The 17,235-nt window shown below is 50.2% G+C and overlaps 1 protein-coding gene across 4 annotated transcripts in view; it reads left to right on the forward strand.

Annotated features, from left to right (window-relative positions):
* The window catches only part of EPHB2 (EPH receptor B2), an 89,280-nt gene that overhangs the window by 25,999 nt on the left and 46,046 nt on the right, over positions 1-17,235 (forward strand). For all 4 annotated transcript variants that reach the window (XM_072353973.1, XM_072353971.1, XM_072353970.1 and 1 more), the window contains exons 2-3: positions 3,328-3,392; positions 6,588-7,272. In XM_072353973.1, the coding sequence (XP_072210074.1) occupies positions 3,328-3,392; positions 6,588-7,272 (750 nt within the window). The remainder of the gene's footprint in view (positions 1-3,327; positions 3,393-6,587; positions 7,273-17,235) is intronic.

A 17,235-nucleotide genomic window follows, 5' to 3' on the forward strand; every position in this document is an offset into this window, starting at 1 on the left:
CCAAAGCAAGGGTTAGGACTGGGTGGGCTTTAAGGTCCCTTCCAACCCAAACCACTGTGTGACTCTGTGATTATTTAGGCAGTAAGGCATTGTGGTGCGCTTTGAGGTCAAGCATCAATGAAGGAGCAAACGCCCCCCCCCCCCCACCCTTGAAATCCAACCTGGCTTCACATGCACATTCGCAGACAGTGCGGCTTAATGAGGTTTGCTCTGATTCGTGGAGATCAGTTATTCACGATTTTATGGAATTCAGGCAACCACTGCCAAATGCTAACATGTCAACTGATCTCCACATGCTTTCTGGACTCCGGCCAGGACAGCAATTTACTAGAAAAGATGTGTAAAAAGTCACACAAAGGGATGTTACAGCTGCGTGCAGTTGGGATGCAGTCTTGGGGTCCACCCTACATAAAGAAAGACGAACAGGAGCCCCAAAGAAAGGGACCTTATTTAGGATGAAAGACTCTCGGTTACTTTTGGTTACCTTGGGGATGGCTGGGAGATGATTCATTTGCCACCCTTGAGCAGCACAAGAGGAAAAGGAGGTTTTGGATAACAAGTCTGAAAGTAGAAGGAAATCTAATAACTGGCAGCTGAGCAGAATGAATTCAGTTTTAAAGTAAGAGAGAAGATATATATACATATATATACATATATATATATATACAGATATACATATATATGAGAAGATAGTTGACCTTTAGAAAAAACTGCTTGAAACCTGCAGATTTCTGCTCCTTGTTATCATGTCAAAATGGGATGTCCTTGAGCCAGCTCAGGTAGGTGTGCTGCTCATAGAATCTTTAAAGATGGAAAAGATGCCTAAGAGCATCCAGTCCAACCCCAACCCATCCCACTGTGCCCACTGCTCGCATCTCTCAGTGCCACATCTCCACATTGAACCCTTCCAACCCCCCACAAGCTCCCTGGGCAGCTGTGCCAACACCTCAATACTAATTTCAAGAAGAAATTGTTCCTAATACCCAACGTGTTTCTCCCCTACAACATCTTCAGAATCATAGAATCATAGAATTACCCAGGTTAGAAAAGACCTTGAAGATCATCAAGTCCAACCATGTACAACTCTTAAGGCCATGTACAACTCTTCAGCAGCGGATGAGGGGCAATGCTGAAGGCTATGGTCAATGTGTGCTTCAGCACTTGGCTGGGCACATGTTCACTGTGCCATGTTGTCTGGAAGGAAATGCAGAATGCTTAAAAAGATTGTTTTTATATGGGGAATTGTGCTGGTTTAGGATGCATCTTCTTTTGCACGATAGTCAGTGTCATCGATAGTCAAGATAAATCAATGTATATATAGCACTGGTTTTGTTTTAGTGCAGCTCCTTGCTAGTGCTGGGTTGTTTTCCTTCTAGATCAAAGTGCCACGGGTGTTGTAATGAAAAAGCGACGATACTTTGATAAAATAAACACTGTTATTAAGCTATGTAAACAACCGCTCCGTTTAAAAAAGAAACGTCATAAATCTGAATGACAACATTTTTTGGACGAGTTGTTCTCCAAAAACTCTTGGTAGTGGGAGAAAAAAAAAAACATTTGAAAAGAACTATTTTTGCTTTTTTATTTTTTTATTTTTTTTACTTTTGGAATAAAACCAAATTTTGAAATGCTGGTTTCCTGTGAACTGGAAACCGCTGGCTCTAAGCAGGAGTGAGTAACAACCCGCAGCCTGAAAATGATTTACTGCCAGAAGTAGGTGCAAGGAGCGTATCTATGCCGAGGCACTTTTTGGCTTACTAATGGGAAAAGGGAGTTGACGTGGACTGAATAAAAGTCGTTTTGCCATCTCTGCATCCAGCCTTATCTCTTTAAGTGATGGATCTTTTTTTTCCCCTTCGTTTTGGTTTGGAGCAGTGAAAGTGGAGAAGGTGGGGATGCTTTTTGGGAATTCGTGGCAGGATGTTGGGGTTTTTAGTGGTCAGGAGCAGGACACAGAGCCAGGAGCTCTATGTCTCTGCTCCGGCCATGGGAGGTGGTACTGTGTTGAGTCTGTAGGCTGGTGACTGGAGATCTTGACTGTATTGGGGCTGTCTGTGGGTCTGTAGGCTGGTTGTGGGAGGTCTTGATTATATTGGGGCTGTTCATTGAGTCTGTAGGCTGGTGGTGGGAGATCTTGACTGTATTGGGGCTGTCATGTGGAGTCTGTAGTCTGGTGGTGGGAGATCTTGACTACACTAGGTCTGTTTGTTGGATCTGTAGGCTGGTGTAAGCTGATGGCTGGACACCTTGACTGTATCAGGGCTGTTTGTTGGGTCTGTAGGCTGGTGACTGGAGATCTTGACTGTATTGGGGCTGTCTGTGGGTCTGTAGGCTGGTGGTGGGAGGTCTTGATTATATTGGGGCTGTTCACTGAGTCTGTAGGCTGGTGGTGGGAGATCTTGACTGTATTGGGGCTGTCATGTGGAGTCTGTAGTCTGGTGGTGGGAGATCTTGACTACACTAGGTCTGTTTGTTGGATCTGTAGGCTGGTGATTGGAGGTCTTGACTGCATTGAAGCTCTCTGTTGAGTCTGTAGGCTGGTGATTGAAAATCTTGACTATATCAAGGCTGTCTGTGGTTCTGTAGGCTGGTGATTGGAAATCTTGACTGCATCAGGGCTGTCTTTTGGGCCTGTAAGCTGATGGCTGGACGCCTTGACTGTATCAGGGCTGTTTGTTGGGTCTGTAGACTGGTGATTGGAGATCTTGACTATATCAGGGCTGTCTGTTGAGCCTGTAGGCTAATGGCTGGAGGCCTTGACTGTATTGTGGCTGTCTAGTGGATCTGTAGGCTGGATATTGGAGATCTTGACTGTATTGGGGCTGTCTGTTGGATCTGTAGGCTGGTGACTGGACATCTTGACTATATCAGTGCTCTCCTGGTGAGCAAGCTGAAGCTGGGTGGGTGTACACCTTGTACATATGGTGCTTTTTCCTGAGTGCTGCAGAGCTGTAAGAAGGGACTCTTTTCTTGCCTGTTCTGTAGTAACTGGGACGGCTGGGAAATTGAAGCTGCAAGATGGATTTCATGTTTGTGTATTGCTTGTGCATGCAGTGTGACCTGCCTAAGCCATCCTCTGCCACTGTTCAGTGCTGATTAGCGATAGCAGCATCTGACCTATTTCTGCCCAAACTGCCTGGAAAATTGGCTTTAATGTTGGTTTAATTTTTAAGTATGGCAAGTCCTTGAAGTGCTTTTCCTTCCGAACCACTGCTGCATGGCTGAGGATACTGCCCACTGTGCAGAAGGCAGAGAAAAAGTGTCCCACTTATGCAAATGTAACTGGAAGGTGATGGACTGACTCCTTGTTTCCCCTTCCTCCTGCAGAGACACTGATGGACTCCACAACAGCCACGGCAGAACTGGGCTGGATGGTGCATCCTCCCTCAGGGGTGAGTTATCTTCTTGCTTTATGGGAGCTGGGTGCCCGATGTGGGGTCGCTGACTACAAACAAACATGGGCAGGGAAGTCACCTGCTGAAGTGCTGTGGCTGAATGAAAAGATGTGGTGGGAAGAGTATAAAAATGGTGTCTCCGTATCCATGGAAAAGGTGCAGCCACCTCTGTGTCTCACCAGGTTTGCTTGGGACATCGGAGTGCTTCAGAGCATCCCTCCCCTCTCTGCCTGCAGTGGCCAGGAGGAGCTTAGGGCCAGTGTCTGCTCCCAGTGCTCCACGAGCTGGTGTTGGGGTGGAGGTGAGGCTGGCAGGGTACCCTCGCAGTGCCCTGAGCCAAACCATGCCTGCTGGTCTAGCATCACACTCGCCCTCAGGTTACATGGTCAAAGCCAGCCTGGTCCAAGCCCAGAATCTCTCCTTTTCCCCTTTCCCATTTCCCCTTTTTGTTTTTTCCTTTTCCTTTCTCCCATTTCTCTTCTTTCCCTTTTCTCCTTTCCCTACTTCCCTATTCCCCCTTTCTTTTTCCATTTCTCCCTTCTTTTTCCTCTTTCCTTTCTTGCCCTTCCCCTTTTTCCCTTTTCCTTTCCCCTTTTCCCTTTTCACTTTCCTCCTTCCCCTTCCTCTTTTCCCTTCCCCCTTTCCCATTTTCCCTTATCCTTCCCCCTTTCCCTTCCCCCTTTTCCCCTTTTCCCCTTTTTCCTCTTCCCCTTTCCTGTTTGCCCTTCTTCTACCCCCTTTTACTCTTTCCCATTTCCTCTATCACCTTTTCCTCTTTTCCTTTTCCACTTATCTGTTTTCCCCTTTGCTTTTCCCATCCACTTCTCCCCTTTCCCAATCCCCTTTTCTTCTTTTCCCTTTCCCCATGCCCTTTTTCTCTTTCCTTTTCCTATTTCCCCCTTCCTTTTTTCCTTATTCTCCTTCCCCTTTCCTCTTTCCCTTCTCACTTTCTTTCCCATTTCCCCTTCTCCATTTTCCTCCTTTTCTCTCCCCCTTTCCCTTTCTGCCTTTCCTTTTCCATTTCCTGTTTCCCTTTTCTCCTTTCCTTCCTTTCCCTTCGTTCTTCCTCTTCTTTTTTTTCCTTTTCTTTCTTCCTTCTTCCCTTTCTTCCCTTTCTTTCTTCCCCTTTTCTTCCTTATTCTCTGCACCCAACCCCACCAAGGCACCAAGAGGGCTGGATGAAGACATTCCTTTAGGCCTCACCCCAGACCTGACAGCAAACCCGCTCCCCAGGGCCAACTTGGCAGAAGAAAAGAAATGTCCGAGCAAAGCCTGTGTTGAGGAGATTAAACCTTGCAGGATTGGCCTCCTCTGCCTGCCCAGAGCTGGGATGTGGTGGTTCGGGTACCGGGCCCCATCACCATGATAAAGCCCTACGCCCGCCCCGCCAACACCGGCCTGGTCGCCGAGGGGGGATGACAGGCACACAATGGGCCGGAGCAGAGGTCAAGTCTTTTTCTCTCCTCGCCCAGCCTTTCTTGTTTGCAGTTTTTCCATATGTAAAGCACGCCTTGCCAGCCCCGCAGTAATGAGGCCTGGGCCTGCTGGAAGCCGTCTCTCTGTATTATTGTGCTGCCTTCTTCTTTTGAGTTCCCGGCATGTTAATTAGAGAGCGAGGAGAAAGGGAGAGGCTTCTAATTAAGCGTTGAGGAAGAACAGGGGCTGATGCACGGGAGTGACTTTCACTCCCAGCTGCGAGAAAGGAGCAGGGCGTTGTAGGGCCTGAGCAGCCCCGGCTTGTGGGGCAGGTAGTTGGGTCCTGGTGGCCAACACAGAGCTTTGGGATGAGAGCTGCTGCCATCAGGAGAGGTCCAGGCAAAGCAGAGCTGTGCCAGAGGCAGAACAGGGGAAGAAACTGATGCCTTATGTTTTGTCCATGATTCTTCCCCTAAAAATTGGGTAAATCCTGCTTTTCTTTCCCACCAGCACACCGAATGTATTCATGGAAAAGAAAGCAAATGCTCCCCTTGCATTCCGTGAGGATGCTCTCTTCCTCTCCTTGTAGCAGATTTGCAGCCACGGCCCATCAGGAATGGTTGGAGCTGTTTGGGGATCTTCTCTGACAGCCTTCTGTTCGGCTGTTTGTTAGCCTTGATGTGCAAAAAGCAATCTGTCTCACTTCACAGGAGCCTCCCTTTGCAGCCCTGACTGCAGGGATGTGGTGACAGCAGGGCTGCACTGTGGGCAAGTCTTGCATCCAGGGCAGGATGATGCTCTGCACATTGGATTTCGTGTCCCTGGGAAGCTGCTTGGCCTCCACTTGAGCAGGTTTACAAACAAGCTCATGAACTGGCTGGCTCTTTAGCCTGGTGCTTCCCTTCATAGGTTTCCCCAGACCTGCCCTCCTCTCCCCTCTGGAGGCTGGAGTAGAGGGAGGCACAAAGGGCATTGGGGCAGGGGAATCCCATGTGCTTGCTCTCTTTTTGCTCCATCAATGTTTGGCATCACCCAAACCTGAGGGAAAGCAACATTCATAGAATCACAGTATGCTTGCATTGAAAGGGACATTGAAGCCCACTCAGTTCCAAGCCCTGCCATGGGCTGGCTGCCCCCACCAGCTCAGGTTGCCCAGGGCCCATCCATGGATTTGGGCATAGAGAAGGGCAGAGAGCTGAACAGGGCCAGTGTGCAGAGGGTGCAGGTATGGGTGTGTTGTAGCCACCTTGAGCTCTATGGAGATGCTCCAGAGCTGCAGAGGGGCTTTGCTGTTCTGCTAGCACCCTGCACCTTGCGTGGCATTCAGGCTGCAGCCTGGAAGGAGGTTTTACAGTCATGTTATAAAGCAGGGTCTGTCTGCCACGGTTGTAACCGTAGCGGCACCAGTGGGAATACATCTGCTGAAGGCATCATATTACTTAGCCATGAGGCTCTGCAGCTATGAGGAGGCCTCTGCAGGATGGTGTAGCCCACGGGCAAAAGCCCCTGCTTAAGACATTACTACTGCATGGCCCTATAGTGCCCTGCCACAGCTGCACCATGCATGGGGAGGTTTTGCCATAAAGCCATTGGGGTGCCACGTGGGTCAGACCCCTCTGGAGACACTTAGGGTGATGTGATGGTATGATGTGGCATGGCTTCTGCTGGGACAGCATGCCCGTGTGGCACCGAGAAGAAACAGAGCAGGTTGGAACCCTGTGTTTAATCCTGTAAATGTCATTTCAGCCCTACTGACTTTTTGTGTCCTGTCTGCAGTGGGAAGAGGTGAGTGGATACGATGAGAACATGAACACCATCCGCACCTACCAGGTGTGTAATGTCTTTGAATCCAGCCAAAACAACTGGCTGAGGACCAAGTACATCCGGAGGCGAGGAGCGCACCGCATCCACGTGGAGATGAAATTCTCTGTTCGGGACTGCAGCAGCATCCCCAATGTCCCAGGTTCCTGTAAGGAGACTTTTAATCTCTATTATTACGAATCAGACTTTGACTCTGCCACCAAGACTTTTCCTAACTGGATGGAAAACCCTTGGATGAAGGTAGATACGATTGCTGCCGACGAGAGCTTCTCGCAGGTGGACCTTGGTGGGAGGGTGATGAAGATTAACACCGAGGTGCGCAGTTTTGGGCCTGTCTCCAAAAACGGTTTCTACCTGGCCTTCCAGGACTATGGGGGCTGCATGTCCTTGATTGCAGTCCGTGTCTTTTACCGCAAGTGTCCCCGTGTGATCCAGAACGGGGCGGTCTTCCAGGAAACCCTCTCAGGAGCAGAGAGCACATCTCTGGTGGCAGCCCGGGGGACGTGCATCAGTAATGCGGAGGAGGTGGATGTGCCGATCAAGCTGTACTGCAATGGGGATGGCGAGTGGTTGGTGCCCATCGGCCGCTGCATGTGCAGGCCGGGCTACGAGTCAGTGGAGAACGGGACCGTCTGCAGAGGTAAGCCTTTCTCTTTGCTCCACATGTGCTTATCTTGCTGCTGTGTTTGCATTGGAGGGACCTCACAAGGGAATTGGGTTCATCTCTCCATTGGAGAGGATCTGCCTTAGCTCTGGCTCTGCTGCCTTTCATGCTCCCCAGGAGGGACACTCAGCCACTGAGCTGTGCCTCTGCTCTGCAGCCACCAACCAGGAGTCTGGGGTTGGGGTGGAACTGGGGATCAGGAGAAAGTGCAGAGGGTCTGGAAGAGAGGAAGTTTCCTCCTTGGTTGCATGGAAGCAGGAATGCTTATCTGTGGTGTGCTGAGTAGATGTGCTCAGAAGGGCTGGGGTTGTGGAAGAAGAGTTGGGAAAGTGGAAGAGCTGCAGAACGGGACAAAAAGAGCAAAGCAGAGCAAACTGCAGTGTTAGGCAAACTGATTCTTCCCTCCCTGTCCCAGCTGAACATGAAAATCCCATTACAGTTTTGATAGCATCGACACGCTGAGCAGAGATGGAATTTCTCTGAGATCAATTATAGATACACCAGTAGGCACTGCAAAACTCTGCAAGGAAGGAGCTGCTTCTCCTCTCTGCTTGCTGAATGGTTGCTCTGGTTCCTCTGCCATCACATCACCAGCAGCATGGCCATGCAATTACAGCAACCTAATATCCATCTTGAGCAGGCAAGGGTTGACCTGGGGTTCTCCTGCAGGACCAAGTTCCGAGTGCTCTTCTTGGATCCCATGAGCTCAGTGGGGTGCCTCAGTACTGAAGGATGCCCTGGGCCCATAGCGGGATAGACTGGAACAGGGTCTTTCACAGGGGCAAGGAGTGGGGGAGGACTAAAGGGAGACTGAGGAGGACATGAGAAGTGTCAAAATCTGAAAGTGATGTAGGAATGACATGTTGAGGCCGAAGGAACAGAAGTGAAGCCTTTTGTGGAGATCCTCCTTTTACTGCATAGCTTCTCCTTGGAGTGCTCACTCGGAGGGACATCCACCTGCAGGTCCTGCTGTGTGTGGGGATGTTTGATATCCACACCATGTGGCTCTTCTCTCCCCATTAGTGGTGATCAAGAGTCCTCCAGCTGCAGCAGGGCCAAGGCTGCTGAGAGTACTGCTGCAGCACAGCGTGCAGAGGGAGCCTGGCTAATCCCAGCTGGATGTTTTACTACACCCAAGTGGAGCATTCATAGCAACACAAGGAAGCCAAAATGCTTCATGTCAGCTTTTCCATCTCAAAGGGGTTTTTTTGGGTTATTTTTGTGTTTCACTCCAGCCCTGCACAATGCTTTGCTCTGATACAGCTTCAGTTTCTCCACTTGCTCTGCTTCCCCAGCCCAGCCACGCATCAGTCTCTTCAAATGCCCATTGCAGAGCCCATTTCTGTCAGCTGGAAAGGAAGGGGGACGAGATGGAGGGAGAGAGCAGAAGGGCTGTCCCTCCTCTTTGTGCAGCAGCAGGATTTTGGGAGGTCCAGTACCTCGGCAGCTGTTTCTGCAGCCGGTGCTGGCGTGCATGCAGCCCCGCGCTCCCCGCCGTCATCAATCACGCGGTGGCCGGCAGCGCACCGTCTCCGTGGGGCAGCTCTGGCTATGGAGCTGGATGGGCCCAGGGCTCTGCAGGAGTGAAAGGATTCCTCTGGTTCCTATGGGATACTTGGGGAGCCACCAGGTAGAGATGGCACACCTCTGCTCTCAGAAGGGATGGCGAGGGGGCTCATCTCTCCGGCTGGGTTAAAAGCATCCTGTGGGTGCAGTCCTGCATCACTGCCCTGCTGCAGTTGCACCCCTGCCCAGTACCAGCCCCTGTTGCATGGGGCAGTGTGTGAGCCTCCTGGCTTGGGGGACTTGCTCATACATATGGCCAGCAGGTTTTTTTTTTGTGTGTGTGTTTTGAGGGGTGGGAGGAAATCTGGGCCCTTTTCCAGAAGCAAAACAAAAGCAAATCCAAACTGACTCTTGGAGTGAAGTGCTCTCGCATGTAGCCCAAACAGGACGTGGCGAAGATGTGGCCCAAGGGTGCTGCCCTGCCAATGGGCCTCTGTGAACCCCGAGCAATGGTCAGCCCGGCCCCTCAGCGCAGCTGCAAGCACTGGAAGGAGTTGCTCATTTTCTCTGCTGGGCTTTTCATCTGGCTAATACAACACAAGCCTGCTCACGGCACTGCACACAAGGGATATTTATGGAGGAAGTTCATGCATCTAACAGCTTAAGCTCCTTTAAGCTTGCAGCCCCAGCACAAAAGGATTTGGGGGCAGTTAACAATTCTGTGTGGTTAAGAGATTTTCATTTTGCTGGGCCCTGCTCACCAATCCCGCAGGGCTCTGCACTTCGCATCTCCCCTCTGCCTCACGCTGCCTGCCCCAATCCTTCCCGCAGCGCTGCCGGGGGCCCCGCACCTCCCAGCCCCATCCTCCTGCTCCCATGCTTCACCTTCTCCTGCTTTCTCTGCCTGCATCTTTTTTTCCCTCCATCCCCCTGTTCTTTGTCTGGCTGCCTCCCCCCTTTCTCCCCCCCGCCCGTCCCTCCCAAGCAGCATATTAAGTGCATTTCTGTCTCTGCCTCCCTTATTCATTGGCTCTGCTCCTCAACAGAGGAGGCAGAGCCATTGTGCTCCTTGCTCTCTCTCTTCAGCTGGACGGCAGTTGAGCACTGCCTTTGCTGCTGATGGCAGCTCTGCTTCTATCTCCAGCTTCTCCTCCAGCTTCTCCTCCAGCTCCAGTGGACTTCTGGTGCAGTAGGCAGCCTCTTCTTTATTGCGTTCCTATAACATTGAGCACAGGGAGCCCTGGTCTTGCTGATGATTCTGTCCTGCAGAAGGTGGTGGTGATGTAAGAGACCCATAGCATCGTCTCTTAGGGTCACTTGTTTCTGAGCTAGAGCAATAGCGAGGTGCCTTACTCCTGCTCCTTCCCTGGTGTGGAGAACTGGGATGGAGGATGTTGATGTCCTCACCCAGTCTGTCCAGCTCCATCAACCCCCATAGCCCATCTCCACTAACCCAGTGCTTACTGAGCCTCAGTCCAGCTCTAAAGGCAGGGGCATGGCTGTTGGGATTACTGCTGGAGCTGGTGCATGGAGCATCCATCCCTGTTGGAGGCTGCAAAAGATGGTCTGGATTGGTTCTGGTAGGTATGGGGCCTTCATGTGGGCTCCATGAAGGCTGTGTTCCTGCTGTGTTACGGTCATGTCCCACGTAGACATGATGTTTTGAAGATAAGCAACTATTTGTGGCTCCGTGCCTGCTTTGGTTCTGGGCCTCCATAGATAATGTGGGACCCAGCCAATAAATTGTAAGGCCCTAGGGTTAATTAAGTTCTTACAGGAAGCATTCCTGGTTGAGCTAGAGCAGATACGGCCAATTGTGATATAAATGTTTCCAGAGAAGGAGAGTTATCTTAAATACTTCCAGTGCTCTTCCTGCCTCCTTACCTGCCCCCTGCTGCCTGGCACTTGGACCTGAGTGAACTGTGTCCAGCGGGGCCTCTGTTCCCATACTTGTGGTTTCCGTGTGGCTGTTTAAGAGTAATCCCCGACCCTCTGCCCTCTTTGTGCTAAGAGCTTTTTGGCTCTCCCCAGCCCTTCGCACTCCTTCAGCTTCCCAGTTGGCAGAGCCTCCATCCCATGGATCAATAAAGTTGAGTGCTGGAGGGGGTTGCACCTCACTCCATGACATTCCTCCACGCCATCTTCACTCTAACCATTTCAGCAGCAGTTTTTGTCTGTATTCTTTTGCACAGCTGGTTGCTGGGGCAGGACCTCATCCTTTGCAGTAGGACTATGGGGAGAGAACCCCTGTGGCCTGCATCCTTTTCCCAGGAGGCATGACCTGATGTGTTTGTATTGAGATGTGTATGGCTTGGTTGTGCCCATCCACATTGCTGCGTGTCGGTGACCCACCATCTTCAGCATGCACCACACTTTGACTTTCATCTCGTCAGCTAACTTTATTAGCAACACTTTGGAGCTCTCTCCTGGGTCACTGATAAAAATGTTAAACAGCCCAGAGCCGTGAATCAAACCTGTTGGCTCTAGTAGAAACAGACCCGCTCTCTGTGCATTCCCTGCTTAGATCTCAGACCATAGGCAGCATCAGCCAGCCAAGTTTTAATGCGTTGAATATGTGCCACAGTGTCTGCGGACCCTCTAATTTCTGAATCAAAATATCATGCATTCCCAAGGGAAATGCTTTTCAGAAGGTTGGGTGCATTGCGTTAACGCTGTTACCTCTCCCAACCAATCTTGTAATTGCATCAAAAACCATGTGAGGCTAATTCGCCTTAATCTGTTTTCCGTAAATACACGTAGATTGGCACCACTCACTGCCTTCCCTTCATCCTCCACTGACCGGATCCCATCGCTGGCACATCGTTATGTGACTGGTACCTGTATTGCAGTGGCAGTCCTAAAATAGGCTAAACTGCCTCATGTAACGAATAGCTTTTTTCCTACATCTCTTAAACATTGCACTGTTTCATGGCATATGGAAAGTGAACATTAACTGTCCGCCGGTTCCTCAGCCAACTCTTCATAAACTCGTAGGTAGATGCTGTCCTGACATACTGATTTAACAATGTTTAACTTTAGTAGCTGCTATTTAACATCTTGAGTTTCTGCTGGAATGGAAAGTATTTCGCCATCCTCCTATAAGATGATTACATCACCTGGCTTCTTCCCAAGGACAAAACAGGAATTTGTCTGCCTTTTCTACAAGGTTGTTGACAATTTGAACGCTCCCAGCCCACATTGGCTCTGTGTCATTGTGGATACTTCTCTGTGGGCTTCTCCCTCTCCTGCCTTTCCATCTGCAAAGCAAGAATTCGGTGTCTTTCTTTCCACTGCTCTGATTCTTCTCCCTCCTTGCTGACCCCTCCACACTGTGAATCCAATCAGGGCTGTGGTAGGGATTGTAGCTGCTCTATATTAACCACCTGACCATGCATCAGAGGTGATGCCAACCTGTGCTTTGTACATTCCTTCATCCCTTTTGGGCATCTGGAGATTGGAGTTGAGCTGGTGGAGCCAAGACAGCAAAGAGATGTCAGACAGGTGGGGCTGAGGCTTTTTTTGGTGGTCCAAAGCCTTGGGAGGTGATGGCCTGGCAAGGAGTTGGCCATATGGCCCAACGTAGCGGCATCTCTCAGGCTGTAAGGCACCTCTCACTGTCCTTTGGAAGAAGAAATGGGTATCTGAGGTACGGTGGTGGAAGAAGGGATGGGTATCTCAGGTCCACAGTTGGAAGAAGGGATGGGTATCTCAGGTCCAGCAATGGAAGAAGGGATGGGTATCTCAGGTTGTCATGGTTTTGTGCCACCATTTGCACCCTCAGCCAATGATTCACACCGCACATGATGTCATGATGCAGAATATTGACAGCACAAAACCATGACACAGGTCTAGTTATGGAAGAAGGGATGGGTATCTGGGGTCCAGTGTTGGAAGAGAAGGGATGGGTATCTCAGGTCCAGCAATGGGAGCCATCCCCAGGGTTCTCAGAGAGGCGAGGTGGAGTTGTGCAGTGCAACGACACATCATCAGTAGGGTAAAACTAACCTGTCTCACGACGGTCTAATCCCAGCTCACGTTCCCTATTAGTGGGTGAACAATCCAACGCTTGGTGAATTCTGCTTCACAATGATAGCTTGTGCTTCCCTCTGTCTGCACGACCCATGCCTTTGCTTCTCAATTCAAGTGAGGTCCCACTGGGCACCTCTACGTGCACGAGCTGTGCCCAGGGGCTGGAGCCCCATTGTAACAACAGGGATTTTCATGGAGCTCACATCTGTGCAGATGAGAAAATTTCCCCTGACTTATTTTTGCACATGAAGCAGCATTTTGGATCAAACATCGCATTCCTCTTCTTGCTACACCCATGTGAGCTGGGAATAAATGCACTGACTCCTCTGGAGAGCCGAATTTCTTTCTGCTTTTCCTCTCTTGCCCTCATAGGCCTCCTCTTTTTATTTTTTTTCTGAGAAAACTGGTAAACATTAATAGGAACTGGAATAAATAGCTGGGATTCTGGCTCAGGCTTCCAGGATTTAACTCATTGTTACCATATAATGAATGGAAGGTGCTTTAACCGGTAGCTTTGAGCTTGAATGGAGGAGCTGAGAGATCTGATGGGGGCAAAGAGGGCTTTGCTATGGGCTCAGAAGTATGGAGGATCTTTGTGGGCTAAGCGGAGTTTACCTTATAGTAACCAGAGTTCTTTGTTATCCGTAACATAGGGAAGACTGGTGGGGGAAAAAGAAATGCTGCTGTTGAGGGTCGTGTTTCTCATTTGAAAATTGGGCCAAAACCAAGGGATTATTTTTAACTTTTAATGTTGGGAAATACCCTCCGACGTTCTCTCTGCACAGAGAGCCCCTTATTTCAAGCTGGTGCGATGTCAGTTGAGAGAGCTGTTATTTTACTTTGGCTGCACAAGGTAAAAAACGTACAGAAAATTTAATCTAGAAGCCATGATTAGCTTAATTAGCTCCAGGGAAACTCTTTATTGTTCCCCATCTGCCTTAGCAACCTAGTATATCACTGGAAAGTATGCATAAAAGCCCCCATAAAGGTTAGGAAATGGAATCAAAGTGTTTCATAGCTAACACGATTGCTGTGTTTATGTAGACCGAACTTCAAACGAGGTGAAATTAGTGTTGGCCAAGTGAAATGCGCACTTGTGCATGCTGTGCCTTTTTGAAGGAGGCCTGGGGTTTGGTGACACCGAGCAGCAGTGCTCAGTCCTTGTGTGAGTGGGAGTTGTGACTGGAGCACCATCAGGACAGAGCAGCAGCGTGAAGGACACGGTGCAAACAAGAGCTGTGAGCACGGCGCATCTGAGCCGTCCCTGCATTGCCATCGTGTCTTGACATTTGGGGAACCGGTGTCTAAGAATGGAAAGGAAGAAAATAAGAGCTCGAAAGGTGTTAAAAAGAGAGCAAACAGGAAGGGAGGGCTGTGAGATCTGGCCACCAGGTGCTGCGAGGCGGGACTGCAGAGCGGTGCCATATGCTTTGGGTGAGCTGTGAGTGCCTTGGAAGTGCATTTGCCAGCAGAAGAGGCCCTGAGCCAGCACCTCAGACCTCTGCACTGGGAAACTTCAACACAAGTCCTTCCCCAGGTATACAGCCCCAGTGCCTGCCTGGTCCTCAGAGACAGAGCTGTTCCTTGTTTGGTGGGTTAAAATGACTCTAGCATCATCCTGGGGTCCTTGGATGCAACTGGGGATTGCGGATTTAGGACAGTTTACCTCCAGTTTACCTTAAATGTGCATTAGCTTTGCTCCTGATAACTGGAGACTCTGAAAACCCAGTTCTTGTGGTTCCATCTGGCCAAAGGAGCTCTGACTCCTGCAGCCTTTGCAGAGCAGAGAGCAGCTCTGAAGCTTTGTGTGCATCCCGGTGGCACCACGCTGCGTTGCAATGCAAGCAAAGCCGCACGCCGCTGTGGTGCAGCATTACAATAGCTTGGATATTAGGGAAAAAAAACACCTCAGAAAGAGTGGTGATGCATTGGAGCAGCCTGCCCAGGGGAGGGTGGAGGAATCACCATCCCTGGAGGTATCCAGGAGCCGTGGAGCTGTGGCACTGAGGGATGTTTGGGTGGGTTGGGGGGTGTTGTCACCCTCGAGATTGTTCAGAATTCAATTGCAGCCCAAATTGGAGCCCATAACCTGGAGTAACGTGGGTGCAGTTCTCCCAGTCCGGATGGCTTTTGTAAAGATGGTGGTGACTTCTGAAGCGGCTGCAGCAGCAGATAATATTTGTCAAACAGCAAACAGCACACTCCATTAAATGCACGATATCTGCCTTTTTATGGCATTAGCTCTCCAGGAGGTTTTCTGCAGAGATGTGGAAGTGGTCTGTGCAGCATCACAGGCATGTTTGCTTTCAGACAGCAGCCGGTGGTTTCCATCATGCTGTTCCACCTTTCTCCCTGTCCTTTATGAGAGAACACAGTGTCTGCACCTTCCTGGGCTATGCAATGTGTATGGATTCTGGCTTGAAGTACTTGCATATATAGAGCACCAAGGGACAGGCTGGCCATAAGACACCACCCAGGGATCTCAGTGGGCTTCATGCTGATCTGTCTTAAGGCATTTTGGTATCAATTCACTCTTTGTGAGCTCTGCCACTCTTCCCCTTTTCCATATCCCTCCAGCCTCGTGCACCAGTGACAATTATCCGGACGCATCTTGCTCTAACAATGCTAAAGAGCATTGCTCTGGCAAATTACCTGTTCTAGTGCTTAAGTGTGCTGCCTTACAGATGGCTCGGGAGCCTACAGCACAGTGCTTGGTTTGCAGGGAGGTGTGACGAGGGAGGAGGTGATGCCTCAGGCTGCAGAGCCAGCGAGATGCTGGAGCTGCTCTCCTATACCATCCAGCACCACGAGGATCCACAGGGCTGAAGGCATAAATGCGTAGGAGGGTTTGAATTTGCAGACCTTTCCTGGTAACGCACTGCAGAGCGAGACGAATTAATTCTGACCCTTTTGGTGTATGTGTACAACCCTACTTAATAAATCAGGAACGGTAAAAGGGGGGAAAACAGGATTAGTTGGAACATTTGGGGAATGACTCACACCCAGATAGGCTTCTCATTCACCGTTACCTGCTGTGTACCCCAATTACAGACTAAAAAATGCCTTCATTTACCACTGCGTTGCCTTTGCAGAGCTACCTGCAGTCCACAGTGTGCCTCATGGGGTGCAGTGCCTCTCCGCCCTTCCTCTTGTATGGAGGAGCCTGTAATTTGCAGTCACCTTCACAAGTACAGTGGTTATGCCATTACCATCACTTACGTCAGCTCCATCATTGATCCGTGCTATAATGTCGGTGTTTTACTTCCAATTTACACCCTGGGAGTGGACCTGTGGCACCGACTGAAGAATACGAGAGGTTGGTAAGCTGTTGGTAGGATAAACGTCCCCAGACTTTCTCAAACATGATCTTCCAGCTGCTGCTAAGCAAATCCTACCCTGAGGACCTGCAGAAGGTCTGTGGCACTGCAAATGGCAGGGCGGCCCTGTTCACCTCCATTTATTTCTTATACCAGTTGCTCTGATTTCTAGAAGAGGATTAGGAGGTTAGAAGAGGGACTCTTATCGTGCTGCTGCTTAATCGTGTTGTCACCATGAGCGTGGTTCATTTGCAAATAGAGTGACAAACGTAAGTGTATGTATCTTCAGGATACCCTATAATTAGAACTGGTCTTTCTCTTGCTTTTGGAAAGGTTTTTTTTTTTGCTGTCTGGCTCAGATGGAACCGATCCCAGTTTGTTTTTGTTTCTCTTGAATCAGAGCGTGGTTGCTCTTTCCAGGATTTCCCAGGCAGAAATACGTGCATGGGAACCACGTGTGGCACTTTGTCTGGGATCCATCAAGCCCTCTATGCATGCACTTCACACATGATCCGTGCATGCTTGAAGGCTTTGATGATATTTGGGTGTATCTGATGCTACACACCTCAGCAGGGACCTCAGCAGGGGTTTGCCCATGTGCAAAGCTTGGCTTTCTGGAGCTCCTGGCTGCAAGGCAGCTGTAATAAAATCATAGAGAGGGATAGAGAGATAGCTCCCCATGTCTGTCTCTGCAAACCCTGGCTCTGTGTACAGACTGGGGGATGAGAGATTGGAGAGTGGCTCCTCAAGAAGGGATGTGGGGAAGGCCCCAGCTCTGGGGTTCTGCCTGCAGGACACACCTGACCCTCAGCCCAGCTGCGTGCGCACACACTTGTGGGGGAGCAAGATGGGGTTTCCATGGAAACCAGAGCCATGGTTTGCTGCACACCGTGCTGGAAGGCCGAAAGCAAACGCGTGGTGGGGGGAGGAGGCAGAGTATTGCAGGCAGTGGGCCCTCCCTTGGCACCCTTACCCAGGGCGCTGGGGGCAGAGTCCCTGAGCTACCACACCATCCCTGCAGCTTGCTAACAAGGAGGATTAATTAACCTGGGGGCACCTCCAGACAGCTGCTGGCTCCCAACACGGG

The sequence above is a fragment of the Excalfactoria chinensis genome, chromosome 20 (genome assembly GCF_039878825.1).
Source record: "Excalfactoria chinensis isolate bCotChi1 chromosome 20, bCotChi1.hap2, whole genome shotgun sequence".
NCBI lineage: Eukaryota > Metazoa > Chordata > Aves > Galliformes > Phasianidae > Excalfactoria > Excalfactoria chinensis.